The sequence below is a fragment of the Aegilops tauschii genome, chromosome 3 (assembly GCF_002575655.3).
Source record: "Aegilops tauschii subsp. strangulata cultivar AL8/78 chromosome 3, Aet v6.0, whole genome shotgun sequence".
Lineage (NCBI taxonomy): Eukaryota > Viridiplantae > Streptophyta > Magnoliopsida > Poales > Poaceae > Aegilops > Aegilops tauschii.
Window position 1 is genome coordinate 33,385,926 of NC_053037.3, and position 18,187 is coordinate 33,404,112.

The 18,187-nt window shown below is 48.6% G+C and overlaps 1 protein-coding gene across 1 annotated transcript; it reads left to right on the forward strand.

The window, feature by feature from the left end:
• Positions 1–9,717: 9,717 nt before the first annotated feature.
• LOC109787005 (fruit bromelain-like) lies at positions 9,718–16,879 on the forward strand. Its single transcript, XM_045234599.2, has 3 exons — positions 9,718–10,173; positions 15,655–15,758; positions 16,111–16,879. Exons 1-3 carry the CDS (start codon positions 9,728–9,730, stop codon positions 16,716–16,718), a joined length of 1,158 nt encoding a protein of 385 aa, XP_045090534.1. The 5' UTR covers positions 9,718–9,727; the 3' UTR covers positions 16,719–16,879.
• Positions 16,880–18,187: the final 1,308 nt, after the last annotated feature.

Sequence of the window (18,187 nt, forward strand, 5' to 3'; positions counted from 1 at the left end):
CCCGCTCCGACGGCCGGCGGTTCCACGCTTTCGCCGGGGGTCTCCAGCGCGTCGCCCTCGTGCTTCTTCTACTCGTATCGGCCGTGGGTGGCGTCGGGCTCACTGTCAAGCTCTAATATACTCGCATGCATGCATGCATGGAGTAGCTAGCTAGCTAGCAATTCATATATGTACATATTTTATTTTCGTCGGTCGCGTCTACATGTCCGTGCGAACGAGACGTCTCACTTGCACACATCTATCTACGTCCCTAAATAAGTCATCGTGTCTTGTTAATATATAGGAGTATAGTATATTAGTGGGTAATTTGTCTTGGAGCAAATTTGTACGTCTCTACTTGTGCATGCAGATGAGATGTTTGACTTAAGTTTTTTTGTGAGGGATGTTTTTTTTTAAAACACCCAATCTATTCATCTTCAGTCATGGCAGTACAACGAACACCAGAAAAAAAATTACATCCAGATTTATATACCATCTAGCAACGACTACAAGCACTGAAGCGAGTCGAAGGCGCGCCGCCGTCATCGCCCCTCCCTCACCGGAGTTGGGAAAAACTTGTTGTAGTAGACAGTCGGGAAGTCGTCATGGTAAGGCCCCATGGAACAGCGCACCAGAACAGCAACCGCCGCAGATAAAGAGTAGCGTAGATCGAAAGGACCCAACCTGAAGACATACGAACGTAGATGAACAACGAACAGATCCGAGCAATCCACCAAAGGCAGATCCGCCGGATACACATCTCCACACGTCCACCAAAGATACTAGATGCATCACCGGAACGGGGGCTAGGCGAGAAGAACCTTATTTTATCTTCAAGGAGCTGCCGCCTTCCTAAATAGGACACAAACCCTAACAAAATTCGAAAACACATCTAAAAATCGGCAAGGGCCGTGATCCACCGTGCCTCCATGGCCCTAAGGCCACCGGAGACGAGGCGAACCGGCGGCGCCACGGGAGGCGGAGGAACCCTATTTTTTGGGGGAAGGAGCGGCTACTTGAGCCCCTACGTGCGTGCGTTGTATGCCAACCAACGACTTTGCGAGGGATTTTTGACTTAAGCTGTTAAGCAGCTCCGGCACTCTCCACGTATGTAACCGGTGGAATGCAGTCTCCAAAAGAGAAAGTGTATGCACTCTCCTTTCTTGCCCTTTATCAAGTGACCAAATATAGTACATCTCCTGTAAGAATGCGTAGGTTCGATGATCACAGACGACACAGTGACACAGTAAGTCAGTAACCATCGTGATGGCTTCATTTGTGACACATGACCAATGGTGCCGCCCGGCGTCACGTATGCTGCAGCAATCTGCAAGAAAAGACAGACTTCTCTTGGCCGTGATGGCGATCTCACCTGGGAGAACCTACAGTACAGAGTGCATGCCTTGCCTTGTTTCTTCGCGTCCAAGTTTCTGCAGGAAAGAGAGCAAGAGCAAGAGCTTCTTCTTTCTCCTTCCGCACCATGCCCACCTTCTTGCTCCATCTGGTCGATAGACCTGCCCACCCGTGCTGGCCTGATCGCCTGCCATCTTGGAGTACACAAGATTACTAGTAGTAGTAGTCATTTTCCTCGTACAGTGTAGTCGGCAGTGCACGTACCCTCGTCCTTGGTCATCCCTCGACCCAAGTGGCGGTAGCTTTCTTTTGGCAGTTAATTCATATACGCACTGCTCTTAAGAATAAAGTAAAAAGGTAAATAGAATCCTAGTCACTAGATTCGATCCACCGAGGCAGAAATGGTCCACCGTCCTGTTCACACATGCATGCACACACTACAATACACCATCATGCATATGACACCACCTTTTGCGTAGAAACATCGCAGGGCTTATATAGAGCACGGCCGGAAAGTTGTATGTGGTGCAGTGCAGTGTATTCACCCTTCTAAGCAAAGATCAGGGATGACTATTTTTCTTTAACGCGTCAACGGCAGGCTTACGCCTGCCTGAATCATGGATGACTGTGAAAAGTAACAAGAGAATAAGATGTACTACCACAGGAGCAGGACCACCACTGGCCCCAGGGGGCGATGGTGACAACCAAAGTGGACTAGTTAGGTCGGTGACCCGGTGCTCGATCGAATGAACGATGGAGGTTGAGTTTCTTGGTAACGTACGTTTCCCAAATGACGTAGATGCATACGATTTTCCTGGGCTGGGAAATGCAGCCGAATTTTCTGTCTTGTTTTTGTTCCGACAACCACGACGATGCATGGACAACAACATTGAGTTCTGCTGCTGCGTAAAGTGCTACTGCATGGTCACCTGAAGAGATTGTATCCTTGGGGACAAAACGAGATTTGGGCCTTGGAATTAATAAAATGGTTGTATGCATCGTTTCGATGCAGAGGCCAGGGGTCTTCCTCCTTTTTAAAAAAAATATATGGCAAGCGGCCAAGTCAAGTGTAGGATACAAGTGTGGGTCCCAACAACTTTTGTCAAGGGAAAGGACACTTTGCATGCATGGTACATATATTATCCCCCCTCTCTCCCACCGCTAGACCTGTATTTAATTTCTTTGGAGAAATTTTGGATGGTAATATGCTTTGAATCTAAACTCTATTTTTGGATAAATTTATATATTTGAATTCAGGGCGACGAGACCTTTGAAACAAGGCCGATCTTGGATATATTTTGAACAATTTGAATTTTATAGTTTTCATATTTCAGTTCTAGTTGTATTTCACAAACATCAGTTTCACACACTGAATAAACAACTTGACAAACACAATGAAATATGTTTCATGTATTTCATAAATACCAGTTTCATATATTTTAAATAATCATTTGAACGTATTTGAAATAACCCATTTAACATATTTCCGCACACACAAAAAAACAATTTCATAAAAATGATTTCACTCATTTAAAAAAATATCAGTTAAGAAAACAAATTTCACTCGTTCCAAAAATAGATTTCACAATTTCAAAAAACACATTACACTCATTTCCAAAAGATATAGTCCACTCTTGTTTAAAAAAAAATTGATTTCACTCATTAAACAATATAGATCTCAAAACTAATTTCACTCATTTTAGAAAGCACATTACGCTCACTCAATTGTAATGTTATGTTTCATTTGTTTCAAAAAAACTGATTTCACTCGTTCCAAAAGATAGATTTCACTCATTCCACTAGTTTCAGAAAACAAATTACACCGATTTACAAAAGATAGATTTCACTCATTTCAAAGAATATAATTCCACTCATTCCAAAATCAGTTTCACTAGTTTGAAAAAACACATTTCAGTGATTTGGAAAATTGATTCACTCTTTACAAAAAAAAATCTCTAATACTGTATTTATGAAATATCTTGAAACGTATTTCACTCATCACAAAAATTATTTTCAAACATTGAAATAGACAGTTTCACAGAACAATGTATATATTTCATTTTTCAAGTATCTTATTTCTCACATTTCACTCATTTTAGAAAACGCATTACACTCACTCAACTAAAATACTATATTCCACTTGTTTCAAAAATCTGATTACACTAATTACAAAAGATAATTTTCACTCATTTCAAAGAATATAATTCACTCATTCCAAAATCAGTTTCACTAGTTTGAAAAAACACATTTCAGCGATTTGGAAAATTGATTCACTCTTCACAAAAAAAATCTCTAATACTGTATTTATGAAATATCTTGAAACGTATTTCACTCATCACAAAAATTATTTTCAAACATTGAAATAGACAGTTTCACAGAACAATGGATATATTTCATTTTTCAAGTATCTTATTTCTCACATTTCACTCATTTCAGAAAACGCATTACACTCACTCAACTAAAATACTATATTCCACTTGTTTCAAAAATCTGATTACACTAATTACAAAAGATAATTTTCACTCATTTCAAAGAATATAATTCACTCATTCGAAAATCAGTTTCACTAGTTTGAAAAAACACATTTCAGTGATTTGGAAAATTGATTCACTCTTCACAAAAAAAAAATCTCTAATACTGTATTTATGAAATATCTTGAAACATATTTCACTCATCACAAAAATTATTTTCAAACATTGAAATAGACAGTTTCACAGAACAATGGATATATTTCATTTTTCAAGTATCTTATTTCTCACATTTCAGAAAACACATTACACTCACTGAACTAAAATACTATATTCCACTTGTTTCAAAAATCTGATTACACTAATTACAAAAGATAGATTTCACTAGATTCAGAAAAACACATTACAGTCACTAAATTGAAATAACAATTTCACTTGTTTCAAAGGTAGATTTCACTTATTTTTAAAACTGATTGGAAATACTCAGCTTCACATTTTTTAAATAACTAGTTTCACATATTTTGCACTGAAATATGTTTCATATGCATGAAAAAAAATGCCATTTCAAAAAAATTGGTTTCACTCAATTAAAAGAACTTATTTCACTTATTTCAGAAAACTGATTTCACTCATTTGAAACATTGAAATTTAATCACGTTTAAATGTATTCAAGATTGATCTTATTCTAAAGGTCTTGGCGCCAGGAATTCAAATATATAAAATGTTTCTAAAATGGGATTATAGTGTTAAATATATGAATGAATGAAATTGCTAAAGAGAAAAATAAAAGGCAGGATTTAATCCCGCATGCGGATGCATCTTCACGTGAATCAAAAGAGAGAAGGGATCAGACATGCATCAAGTACTACTTTATCACAGACATGGACCTGCCATTTGATATGACATAATGTTGAATACGCCATGCTCTTTGGGAATACACTAATATACATAAGATGTGGGCCAGCAAAGCGTACGAATCACAAAGTGGACAAACGGCAGATGCTTAGCCGGTACCTCCCGCCACTGGTAAAAAGGAGTTTGCGGGTATATATGTTGCACAGCAGCATGCATGCATGCATGTTTTTTTTCTTGTAACGCCGGACAAGAATATGACCGGTTACGGTGAGACGACGGCCATTAGGACTGTAAATGAAGTAAGTTTAAAGGTTAGCACACTATGCTACATACGATAGATTGCATGCACACACACCCAACCTATGCAACCCGTTCAATTGCCCAAAGATGGATGCCGTGGAAAGAAAACTTTCAACAGCAAGCCGCACAAGCAAGATTGGTCGACGCTCTATTTGCTCGTGTGGCGGGCCCTGTGGAATGAAAGAAATGAGAGAGCCTTCAATAACGTCAGTTGCTCCCCTGCTCCTCTCACATTGTCTTGCCAATAAGTCGCGGAAAAAGGAGGCTCTGGACATGACCACGGTGGCATCATATGATGCTCAATGGAGCGGAACAAGCAGATGCTATATATCGATCCAGGCTGAGGGTGCAGTTTTCCTGATCCGTTCCATATTGAGCTCTTTTTTTAGATACAAAGAGGGAGGAGCTCCCCGGCTCCCATTTCACTGAAAGGAAACCATGCACCCGAGTACCACAAAACGCACGCAAAACAAAGTTTTTAAACTCTTCACTTGAGGTGAAGACAAAAAGAAGAAGAAAATGGTCTAAAGGTCCACAAGGCATACATGCCAGGACAAATCCAACATTCTAGCACACATGCAAGCAGAAATGCTCACGCTACATCGCTACAAGTGAGGCTAGAGCAGCCAAGTCAAGAGTAGACATGGGGCTCGGCGCAACGCTGAAGCGATCGACTTGTGGCGGCGACGGCGGCCCGAACTTGGCACCATGCAGGGTGCATTCTTCAGATCATGTTAGTTCTATGTTTTCATATAGCCCAGAGAACGGCTGCACTAAAGACATTAACATGATCTAATGATTTGCCAGCAATCCACAGTCAGGCAATAGATTCTGGGTTTTTATAACACTAGCAGCAACCCAGATTTGTTTTGCAACTACACATCCAAAAAAGAGGTGATAAACTGATTCTTTACAAGAGCAGAAAGCACATTCTTTAGGTTTTTCCAGGTTCGTCTTTTTCGAATTGTCTCTAGTCATCAGCTTGTTATAAAATAACAACCAGTGGAAAATGTGCACCCTACTTGGCATAATAATTTTCCAAACCGAAGGAAAACAAACTTGGGTAGCCCCTCTGAAATTTACAATAGTGTATAGAGAGCTAGAGGTATACTGGCCAGAACTTTCATATTGCCAGACCAAAGAGTCACAGTCTTGTGAAAGAACTATACTCTTAGAAACCTCCTCTAGTTGAGACAATTTTCCATTGGAGTCATTATCTTCTTCAGAAAAAAAATGTTACTAGAGTGTGGAGATTATTCATTCCTACAGTGATGTTATTGCTTCTCTTTCTTTTCTTAATTGTGCTTGCTTTTGTGGTTTGATCCCAGCATACTTCTTATCGGAAAAAAGCCCAGCGTACTGGAGCCCAACTTTATTAGGCCAGACTATAAAAGGGCTAATAGAACCATGGCTCCGGCCCATGCAGGGAGGAGGCAGAAGATGTGCATCTCGTCTGTCGTTCCCTGTGTGGCGTTGATGATTCTTGGAAACACTCTCTCATTGAGTGCTCGATGAGTCGATTTGTTTGGGAGTTGGTAGATGGGGATCTGCTAGAGCATACGATGGCCACGAACGAACCCAACCACAAGTCATGTCGGGTTGATGATGGTTTGTGTGCCTCCAACGGTCATTTCAACACCCACATGGGTTCGCTCGTGGCTATAAATAGCCACGCCTCTCAACCATTTGTGGTGGGCAGCTCCGAGTGATTTTACAAGTGTTGTCTAAGCAACCCATCCTCCTGAAGATTTGAGAGAAATCGTAAGTGACGAAAAACAGCCTAAAAACTGCAAAGTGAGTGAGGATCACTGAAAAAATTGATCAAAGCTGAACCTAGACTTTTTACTCTTGAGGACTTTGCATCCTCTTGATTGTTAGAAGTTTGTTGAAGAGCATCCAAAGTGTGGATTCTCCGAAGGACTAGTATGGCTAGGTCCAAAGATCACCTCAAGATCTACCACAAGTATTTGGATGAGTTTTGTAGAACTTAGTTCAAGGAGAACATGACAAAGACTTTCATGCCTTTAGAGTTGTGGACCAGCCTCTCCAACCCGACACAGAGTTGTGCCAGCAAGTTGAACTAGGCGAACACTTCATGTTGTTTTCTATGAACAAACGAGTTCTATTTCTTCGCAATGTATTATATTTTCCCCCTTCGTGTTTTGAATCATTTCCCTTGTCAATCTTTGTCTGCTATTGGGACATCTAACTTATTTCATTGCATATCTGGATGCTTTGTACTCTATTTAGCTTTTCAAGTGTATCTTCTTGTTTGTTAGACTCGTCTATTGGTACTTCTACCTGGTTACATTCTTTGTATCGAACCAGTGAACTTTGACTTATTTCTATATGAACTTGAGCCATGGGAGGGGGGAGGGGACTTTGCTGTCCTGAACCTGCATCGCAGAGTTTCATTCTTTGAGCGTAACCAATAAATTTCGCTTCATTTCTATCCGAACTTGTGGTTAGAGGCCTTTGTTGTACCAAATGTGTGTCACATGGTTTCAGTCTTTGTTCTAAACCAACGAATTCTATATTATTTCTTTCTAAACTTGGTCCGGGAGGATAATGCTATACTAATGCTCATTTGGTGACTCACCGATCTACGAATATTTTGTTCCTCTAACTAATGTGTGTTTTAAAATCTATAACACCAAAATTGATGCTTAATTACTAGTTGTAACATACATTTGTTAATTATCCGCGTTTGCAATCAAGGTTGACATGTTGTTTCTCAGCTTCGTGGTTGGGATGCTCTATGTTTTGTAGTTACGACTAAGCTTATAGCCACTTGCACTCATGAACTAAGATCATAGGAGCAACAACACCGGATTGTGTGGCTATTCTATGTTTTGTTTAGTTAGGACTATGCTTAATCACTTGCACTCATGGACTAGGATATACCATGGCAGTAACACCACTGGCCGGATCACGTGGAATCTTCTTTGTGTCTTTTAGTTATAAGTATGATAAACTTAACCATGTGCACTCGTGGTCTAAGATCATGAAAGCAACAACACCGGATCGTGTGGCATGTTCTATGTTTCGTAAAAACAAATCTATTGATATACATTACAACTGATTCTCACAACAACACACATGCATGGTATTATCCAGTTGACTAAGATCGTGGCAGCAACAACACTGGATCGTGCGGCATGCTCTATGTTTTGTTTAGTTAGGATTAAACTTAACCACTTTCACTCATGACTAAGATCCTGGCATGAACATCACCTGATCGTGGCAATAATTAAGAAACTGCTAACCGACATGGTGAAATATCCACATGGGCTCGGCTTTAATCTCAACCATTGATTTGCCTTGGGAGTTGTATATATTTTATAAGGAGGGTGTACATAAGCACACTTTTTTAACGCAGTATTAGACACAGACACTCATACACACATATACATTCACCTCTACGAATGCACACACACCTTACCCCGATGAGCATTTTCAAGAGACTAAGCCGGGACAACATCTTGAGATCGACGAAGTCATCAGAGGTGCCTACGTAGTCAATGGAAACATCTCCTTCCACTGAACACAGGCGCTTGCGTAGTCAACGGGAACATCTCCTCCCACTGAACAAATATCACCGGAAAGGCTGAAATAAATCCAGAAAAATACAAGCACCTATCCCAAGTCTAGGACTTGAACCTTGATGGACTGATTCCACTACAAAGATCCTAACCATCTGAGCTAGGCTTTTGTACTCCTCTACTCGGCCGCTTGCATGCCCATAACTACACAGGTAAACATGCTAATTAGCTTGAGTAAACATTTATTTTCTTTGAAACTGAAAAAAACTGTTACTCCCTCTGTAAACTAATATAAGAGCGTTTAGATCACTATTTTAGTGATCTAAACGCTCTTCTATTAGTTTACGGAGGGAGTACTACAATTTGAGAGCTGTAATAAAATAACACAAGAAATATTTTCTTTGTAGAATACTTCCTGATAAAATTGAAATATGCCAATGCTGGATCGTGGCCTTCTACTCGGATCTGACATGTTTTATTATGCAATTAGCTCTCTTCTCTGTCTAATCCGATCCAAGAGCTACCTCCATCCATGGTACATAACTGAGTCAATTAAATTGTATGCACTGTTGAAGCCAAACTTAATCTCGCGGTGATCAGATATTTGCATGTCCACGCTTTGTTTAATCCGGCCATCATGCTGGCTAATACTCCCCCCGTCCAAAATAAATGTCTTAACCTTAATACAACTTTGTACTAAAGTTAGTATAAAGTTGAGATACTTATTTTAGGATGGAGGGAATAGTATTTTATACGGGGAAATTTTGGCCTCTATGATTTCAGATATGTAAGCATGTGCACAAGCATTACATAGCTGGTGCAGTGCCCCGTTGGCTACCGGATGATTCCGCTTTGGTGATGTAAAAACCCGACTGCATGATAGCTTCAATCATCGTATGGTTGGACAAGACTTTACTCTAAATAAATATGGGTGGACTAGACGTGGGAGACATGCCTTGTCCACACCACCTGAATCACCACTTTCTTCCCTCGTCTCAGTGTGCTTCATCTCAGTTACTATTTTCGTCTTCCTCATTGAGCAGCTACCCCACACGAACCTCCGTTGTAGAGTCTGAGCCGAGCTGGACCAGCGGGGCAGCACGTGGGCCATGCCCTCATGCATGTTACTTCTTTCATATAGCAGCTGATTTAGTTGGGCTATAAAAGCACCACAACCTAGCTGAGCATGAGAGCATCCAATCACCATCAACACACTAGCGTTACCATCAAATGACTGGTCACACGATCACGTTCTCCATGTCTAGGTGCTCTTCAGTAGCGCTATGTGTGCTCCTTGCCACCAGCTGCCTCATGCTAGCCGGCTGCTCCTCTGAGTCGTTGCCGACAAGCGATGATCTTCCCCGTGAGCGCTCCGACATCGGCATCGACGACCACCATGATCTGATGATGGACCGTTTCCACGTGTGGATGACGGCGCAGAACAGATCCTACTCCACCTCCGATGAGAAGGCTCGCCGGTTTGAGGTATACAAGAGCAACATGAGGTACATAGAGGCTGTGAATGCTGATGCGACTACCTCTGGGCTCACGTACGAGCTTGGAGAGGGTCCCTTCACCGACCTTACAGATGAAGAGTTCATGGTGCTTTATACCGGGCAGATTCCAGAGGATGACAAGGAGATTATCACCACCCATGTTGGCCCTGTCAATGGCGCGGGCCCATATTGTTGAGCCTGTAATCCTTTGCCTGTTAGGATAGTTTTTTTGTTTTCTTCAGTTAGCTGAATAACCGGCTCTGACTCGTGTGCATGTACACACATAAGCTATTTTTTCGTTTTCAGTTAGTAGCTAGCTAGATTAGTGCGGCCGTTGTGAGCTCATGGGATGGCATGCAGCGTAGGACTCGGCTTGCACTCACCTCACGCACCACGGGCGATGTGGGATGGCACATCCGGTAAGCTCGGTGGCGTGGAGGGTTTTTCGCTTTCTAGTTGATGTACAAATAAGCTGAAGATTAATGAGAAAAGCTGCAGAACTGTGCGCAGCACAAAACTCTCTGTCGTCTTCGTCTACCTCTCTTCCTCTGCGGTGACAGCGATCTAGGCCTCGCCGGAGCTCTCGGCTCCAACAAATGGCATCAGAGCCGCGTAGTTCCTCGGTGACCATGGCCGGCTCGACCTCTCCGGCGAAGGCGGCAGCGGCGCGCACTGCAGCCCACCAGCGCGACGGCAGCGGCAGTGGTGGTGCGCGCTCGCCGACTCCCGACCGCGGTCGCAGCCGCACCCGCCGGTACGGCAAGGAGGTCGTCATCCACGAGCGCACGGTCCAGGAGCGTCTCGTCCCGAGCGGCACCACCGTGTGGCCAATGCTCACACCGACAAACTACTTCGAGTGGTCTATGTTGATGCAGATTAACATGGAGGCTAACTTGATGTGGGACGCGGTGGAAGGGAACCCGTCGAGCGTCCCCAACGACAAGGCGGCGCTGGCGGCCATTCTGCGATCCATACCGCCGGAGATGGTGGGTGCGATCGTGGTTAAGAGGACCGCGAAGGAGGCATGGGATACGATCAAGACCATGCGCATGGGAGTCGCACGCGTGCGCGAGGCCACGGCGCAACGGCTGCGCTCCGAGTTCAAGGCGATCGCATTCCGCGACGGCGAGATGCTTGACGCGTTCGGCATGCGGATCACCTCACTCGTCAACAACCTGCGCTCGCTCGGCGACACCATGAAAGAGGTGAGGGTGGTTCAGAAATTCCTGCGCGTCGTCCTGCCCCGCTTCATGCAGATCGCCCTCGCCATCGAGACGATGCTCGACCTCAACACGCTTTCAGTTGAGGAGCTCGTCGGCCGTCTGTGCTCTGCGGAGGAGCGCTACCTCACCAACGATCAAGGTGGAGGCGGCGGGGCTCAGCTACTGATGACGGAGGCGCAGTGGCACGCGCGCAAGAATCAGCGCGGCCAAGGGTAGGGCGGCAGCCAGAACGGCAGCCAAGCAGGCCTCGGCGGACCAGGCGGGTCCGGCGGACAAGGCGGCGGCTCAAATCGTTGCCACGGCAAGCCACGTCGAGGGGGCGGCCAAGGCAGTGGCGGAAACGGCGGTCGTGATGGCGCGCCGAACGGGGAACGCGACATGTCTCAGGTGAAGTGCTACAATTGCAATAAACCTGGGCATTTCTCGAAGCACTGCACCGAGCCGCACCGTGAACGCAAGGATCAGGCGAACCTTGCGGTGGCAGGCAACCAAGACGATGAGGCGACTCTTCTGCTCGCCACGGCCGCGCTCACGGTCACGACTGAGCGCCCGGTCGAGCGGGTTCTTCTCAACGAGGAACGCTCCCAGGCGCGCGTTGCCCAGGAGGGCGGCACCTGCGACACCTCCTGGTATCTAGACACCGGGGCTAGCAATCATATGTCCGGTCGCCGCGAGATCTTCTCCGAGCTCGACGTGGGAGCGCGGGGGACCGTGAGGCTCGGCGACGGGTCCAGTGTGCAGATCGAGGGGAGAGGCACGATCCTCTTCCAGTGCCGCAGCGGGGAACATCTGACGCTCGCAGAGGTATACTACATACCCCGTCTGTGCAGCAACATCTTGAGCATCGGTCAGATGGATGAGCTCGGCTGCGAGACGGTGATCCACGACGGGGTCCTTCGCCTCCGCAATCCGGACGGGCGGCTGCTCGCGTGCGTGGCGCGCAACGCCGGGCGTCTCTACGTCCTTCCCCTGGTGCTAACCAAGCCGATGTGCCTACTGGCGAGCGGCGATGACACGGCATGGCTGTGGCATTCGCGCTACGGCCACCTGAACTTTAGGGCGCTACGCGAACTCACGCGCCTGGAGATGGCAAATGGCGTGCCCCTCGTCGACCGCGTCGACCAGTACAGCGACGGATGCGCCCTGGGCAAGCAGCACCGGCTCCCGTTCCCGCAGGCCTCGGCGTACCGCGCAGAGCACGCGCTTGAGCTTGTCCACACGGACCTCTGTGGTCCGATCAAGCCAGCGACGACCGGAGGTAATCGGTATTTCCTGCTGGTTGTTGATGATCACTCACGTTACATGTGGCTAGAGGTGATCAAATCCAAGGATGAGGCGTTTCAACGTTTCAAAAAGATCAAGGCCCTTGCTGAAGCTGAATCTGGGCGCCGGCTCATGGCGTTCCGCTCCGATCGGGGCGGGGAGTTCAACTCCACAGAATTCCGTCTGTACTGCGAGGATGGAGGGATCAAGCACTGCACCACCGCGCCATACACGCCGCAGCAAAACGGTGTGGTCGAGAGGCGCAACCAGACCGTGGTGGAGATGGCGCGGTGCCTGCTCAAGAGCATGGCCGTGCCCGCCATGTTCTGGGGCGACGCGGTCAAGACCGCGGTTTACCTGCTCAAGCGATCCCCCACGCGCAGCGTCGACGGGCAGACGCCGTATGAAGCGTGGCACAAGAAGAAGCCGGCGGTCCATCACCTGCGCACATTCGGGTGCGTCGCCCACGTCAAGCGAGTCGGCCCCGGCATCGACAAACTGGCCGACCGCTCAACGCCGATGATTTTCATCGGGTACGCTGAAGGAGCCAAGGCGTACAGGGTGTCTGATCCGGCCACGAACAAGGTGCACGTCACGCGTGACGTTGTTTTTGAAGAACGGAGGAAGTGGGACTGGACGCCGGCGCCAGGTGCTGCGGCGACTCCCACGAACGAACACTTTGTGGTCGTCTACAGCGACGAACAGAGCGTCGATGTGCAGCCTTCCTCGTCGAGCTCAGACGGGTCGTCCTCGTCATCCTCTTCACCAAGCTCCTCCTCGCCGGGGAGCTGTCCGGCTACACCGACAATGCCAGCGTGCTCTCCAGCCCCTGATGACGACGGCTGGGCTACGCCGCCCAGTGACGACTGGGAGCGGCACGACCTCGACCATGCGCCAACGCGCTATCGCAAGATGACACATGTCCTGGCTGAGGTAGAAGCGGCGAGAGAAGACCAAGTGGGTCTCTGCCTCATCGCTGCTGAAGAACCCGCTGGCGTCGATGAAGCACTGGAGGAGGCTTGCTGGATGTGCGCCATGGACGCCGAGCTGGTCGCGATCCGTGAGAACAAGACCTGGGAGCTCGCCGCGCTCCCGCCTGGGCACCGAGCGATAGGGCTCAAATGGGTGTTCAAGGTCAAGAGGGACCCCGCCGGCAAGATTGTGAAGCACAAGGCGCGTTTGGTGGCGAAGGGCTACTCGCAGCGGCAAGGCGTGGACTACGACGAGGTGTTCGCGCCGGTAGCTCGCATGGAAACAGTGCGGCTACTGCTGGCGTTGGCGGCACGGCAAGGGTGGCAAGTCCATCACATGGACGTCAAGTCGGCGTTCTTGAATGGTGACCTGATCGAGGAAGTCTACGTTCACCAGCCACCGGGTTTTGTCATCGCCGGCGAGGAAGGAAAGGTGCTGCGTCTCTGGAAGGCCTTGTACAGTCTGAAACAGGCGCCCCTAGCATGGTACGCCAAACTGGACACGTCGCTTGCGTCGCTCGGGTTCGAGCGCAGCCCCCTCTAGCATGCGGTGTACAGGAGGAGCACTGGCACGGGGACACTGCTGGTTGGGGTGTATGTGGACGATCTGATCATCACCGGCGGCAGCATCGACGACATCAAGGCGTTCAAGGAGCAGATGCGCAGTGTGTTTGACATGAGTGATCTCGGCCTCCTGAGCTATTATCTTGGGATCGAGGTACGACGGAAGGACGGAGAGATCACTCTCTGTCAGAGCGCCTACGCCATGAAGATCCTCGAAGCTGCTGGGATGAGGGGGTGCAACGCTAGCGACACTCCTATGCAGAATCGTCTCCAGCTGTCCAAGACTGGCGCCGGCGACGCCGTGGACGCCACACGGTACAGAAGCATCGTCGGCAGCCTTCGATACCTTTGTAACACACGACCCGACATCACCTACGCCGTTGGCATCGTCAGCAGGTATCTGGAGGCGCCTGCAGAATCGCATTGGGCTGCGGTGAAGCAAATCCTCCGCTATGTTAGCGGGACTTTGGAGTATGGTTGCTGCTACAAGCGGGGAGGTAATTCAGCGCCGGAGGTGATCGGCTACAGCGACAGCGATCACGCCGGCAATGTTGATGATCGCCGGAGCACGACGGGTGTGGTGTTCTTCCTCGACTCCAGCGCGATCACGTGGATATCACAGAAGCAAAAGGTCGTCGCCATCTCGTCTTGCGAGGCTGAGTACATGGCGGCGGCATCTGCAGCATGCCAGGGCGTGTGGCTGTGCAGGCTCCTTGGTGAGCTCACTGGCGACGCGCCAACGACGGCGAAGCTGCGCGTCGACAACAAGTCGGCGATAGAGCTCGGCAAGAACCCGGTGCATCACGAAAGAAGTAAGCACATTGACATACGATATCATTTCATTCGTGAATGCATTAAAGATGGCAAGGTGGATGTCGACCATGTTGGCACTGACGGACAGCTTGCCGATGTCCTCACCAAGGCGCTGGGCAGAATCAAGTTCATTGAGCTCCGACAGAAGCTCGGCGTCGTCAAGGTGATCCCAGGGCACAAGGATTAGGGGGCAGAATCAAGTTCATTGAGCTCCGACAGAAGCTCGGCGTCGTCAAGGTGATCCCAGGGCACAAGGATTAGGGGGCAGAATCAAGTTCATTGAGCTCCGACAGAAGCTCGGCGTCGTCAAGGTGATCCCAGGGCACAAGGATTAGGGGGCAGAATCAAGTTCATTGAGCTCCGACAGAAGCTCGGCGTCGTCAAGGTGATCCCAGGGCACAAGGATTAGGGGGTGAATTGTTGAGCCTGTAATCCTTTGCCTCTTAGGATAGTTCTTTTGTTTTCTTCAGTTAGCTGAATAACCGGCTCTGACTCGTGTGCATGTACACGCAGAAGCTATTTTTTCGTTTTCAGTTAGTAGCTAGCTAGATTAGTGCGGCCGTTGTGAGCTCATGGGATGGCATGCAGCGTAGGACTCGGCCTGCACTCACCTCACGCACGACGGGTGATGTGGGATGGCACATCCGGTAGGCTCGGTGGTGTGGAGGGTTTTTCGCTTTCTAGTTGATGTACAAATAAGCTGAAGATTAATGAGAAAAGCTGCAGAACTGTGCGCAACACAAAACTCTCTGTCGTCTTCGTCTACCTCTCTTCCTCTGCGGTGACAGCGATCTAGGCCTCGCCGGAGCTCTCGGCTCCAACACATATGAGGGTGTCACTGTGTACGCCAACTTCTCGGCTAGGGTGCCGAGTAGCGTGGACTGGAGGAAGAGAGGCGCCGTCACCCCAGTTAAAGACCAAGGGGAATGCGGTATGTGCAACATCTCTTGTTCTTTTTCTCTACTAGCTATATATAATCAGTCTTGCTAAGTCTCAATCGACTAAGATTTAACGAAGTCTTAGTCGATGCTATATTCCGTAAGATCTTACATTAAGATTCATGCAAAAAAAATTTTATAGTTTTTCCTTTTTCTCTATTGTATGTTATGTTACTTGACCGAGACTTTGTTAAATCTCAGTCGACTGAGACCTAGCCACGCCCATATATAATTATGACAATTGAGAATGACAACTTGCTAACAAAGTAACAACAACTACAAAATACCTTTTAAATACCATGCTAGCTCAATGATTAAGTTATAAGCATTGCTATGCAACTGCAGGATCTTGCTGGGCATTCGCCGCCGTGGGTGCAATCGAAGGACTACACAAGATCAAGAGAGGGACCCTGGTGTCTCTGTCGGAGCAACAACTAGTAGACTGCGATTCCTTTGACGGTGGTTGCAATGGTGGCCGGGCTAGCAGAGCTTTCCAGTGGATCCAGCAGAATGGAGGGATCACCACCACATCCTCCTACGGATACAAGGCAGCCACTGGTCGGTGCAGAACGAACCGTAAGCCGGCCGCAAAGATCACTGGCTCCGGGAGAGTCGAGAGCAACAGCGAGGTGTCGCTGAGGAACGCTGTGGCTAACCGACCTATAGCCGTTTCGATCGCGTCAAGTGGCAGCCACTTCCACCACTACAAGGGAGGCATCTTCAACGGGCCATGTAGCAGCACGAAACTGACCCATGCCGTCACCGTAGTAGGCTATGGGCGACAGGCACAAGATGGTGCCAAGTATTGGATCGTGAAGAACTCGTGGGGGGTGACATGGGGCGACAAAGGTTACATGCTAATGAAGAGGGGCACAACGAATCCATCAGGTCAGTGTGGCATTGCGACACGCCCAGTCTTTCCCCTTATGAAAGTAAGAGAATCGACTGATTAATACGAACAAAGTTTGTAATATTAGCCTGCAAGTGCAAAGTGCCTACACGTATGTTGCATATATTTGCCGCTATATGTCTAGGCGTGTAATTCGTTTTAACAATGAAGGATCTGTACGAACTTTGTAAGTTATGTTTATGGCCACTGCTACGCGTAAGTCGGATGATGGGCAAGATTTGTAAACCGCCTTGACTACCGTTCGATAGAAGTCAGCACGTCCGTCGATCTGTGACAGCTGGAGCACGTGCACACTTCCCCTCAGCAACACAACCCCATCGTCTTTCTCCGCTGTATTGCATCCTCCATGCTCATCAATCCACACAGCTCCTCTCTCTGTAGCAAACGGCGATGATGCATAACCCACTGTGGCACCTGCTCCGGCAACCTCGCAACACCGGCATCGCCGACAAAGCGCTCCACTACACCACCGAGTGCTGCATCGCAGCTCCGAGAGCCAGCGGTGACTGCTACATCACAACGCCGGGAGCGGCTGCTGCTACTCCATGGCAGCACCGAGCGTGGCAGAGCTCCAAAGCAACACCGACGACATCCGGCGGAGCACCATTGAAGCTCCATGGCAGCACCGCGTGACACGGCCCAATGCAACACCGATGGGCACCCGGCGAAGCTCCATTGAAGCACCGCGCGGCACCGGATGGCCGGCGATGCTCCAATACAACATCGGCGGCCTGACGACGCTTCATCGCAGCACGAGAGGCCTTCGGCAATGCTCCAATACAACATCGGCGGCCTGACGACGCTCCATAGCAACACCGGCAGCCCCGGCGACGCTCCATAGCAACACCGGCAGCCCCGGCGACGCTCCATAGCAACACCGGCATGTTCCGTTGCAGCTCCTTCGCCGGAGCAGAGCACCACACCACCCGTTGCACTGCAGCTCTCTCGCTCACGGGCGTGTTGCCTGTAGCTCCGCCGACGGTGCGCAACACCATGGCTGTTACGCTGCGTCTCCGCTGCCGACGTGCAGAACCATGGCTGTTTCACTGCAGCTCCTCCGCTCTCCACCTGCGCTCCAGCTTCGCCGCCGCCGTGCAGCGGCACGCTCATTGAACTGTAGCTCCGCTGCCCACAGCAGCTCGCGCCTCTGGCTCACAGCCCCGAGCTGCCCTTGCAGCACGGAGACGGCTTATGCTACGACGCATCATCGGATTTGCAGCGCCGGTGGCCAGGACTTGGAAGCAGCCGTGCTTCATCCCCTTGCATTGCCGGTGGCCGGTGGTGTCTTGATTTTGCGTCGTCGGTGGAGGAAATGGGGGATACGAGAGAGAGGGAAGGGTTGTTGGGGAGATAAGGTGGAGAGAGCTCCGGTGGTCGCCGGCCTCTGGTGGTCGCGTGCCTTATGCTTGAGAGGGAGCCGAGAGGAAGATGGGTGGGGATGACAACGGCGACAGAGGTAGGAGACGGAAGAAAAAAGGAGCGGTTGTTGAGGAGATAAGGCTGTGCGGGCGG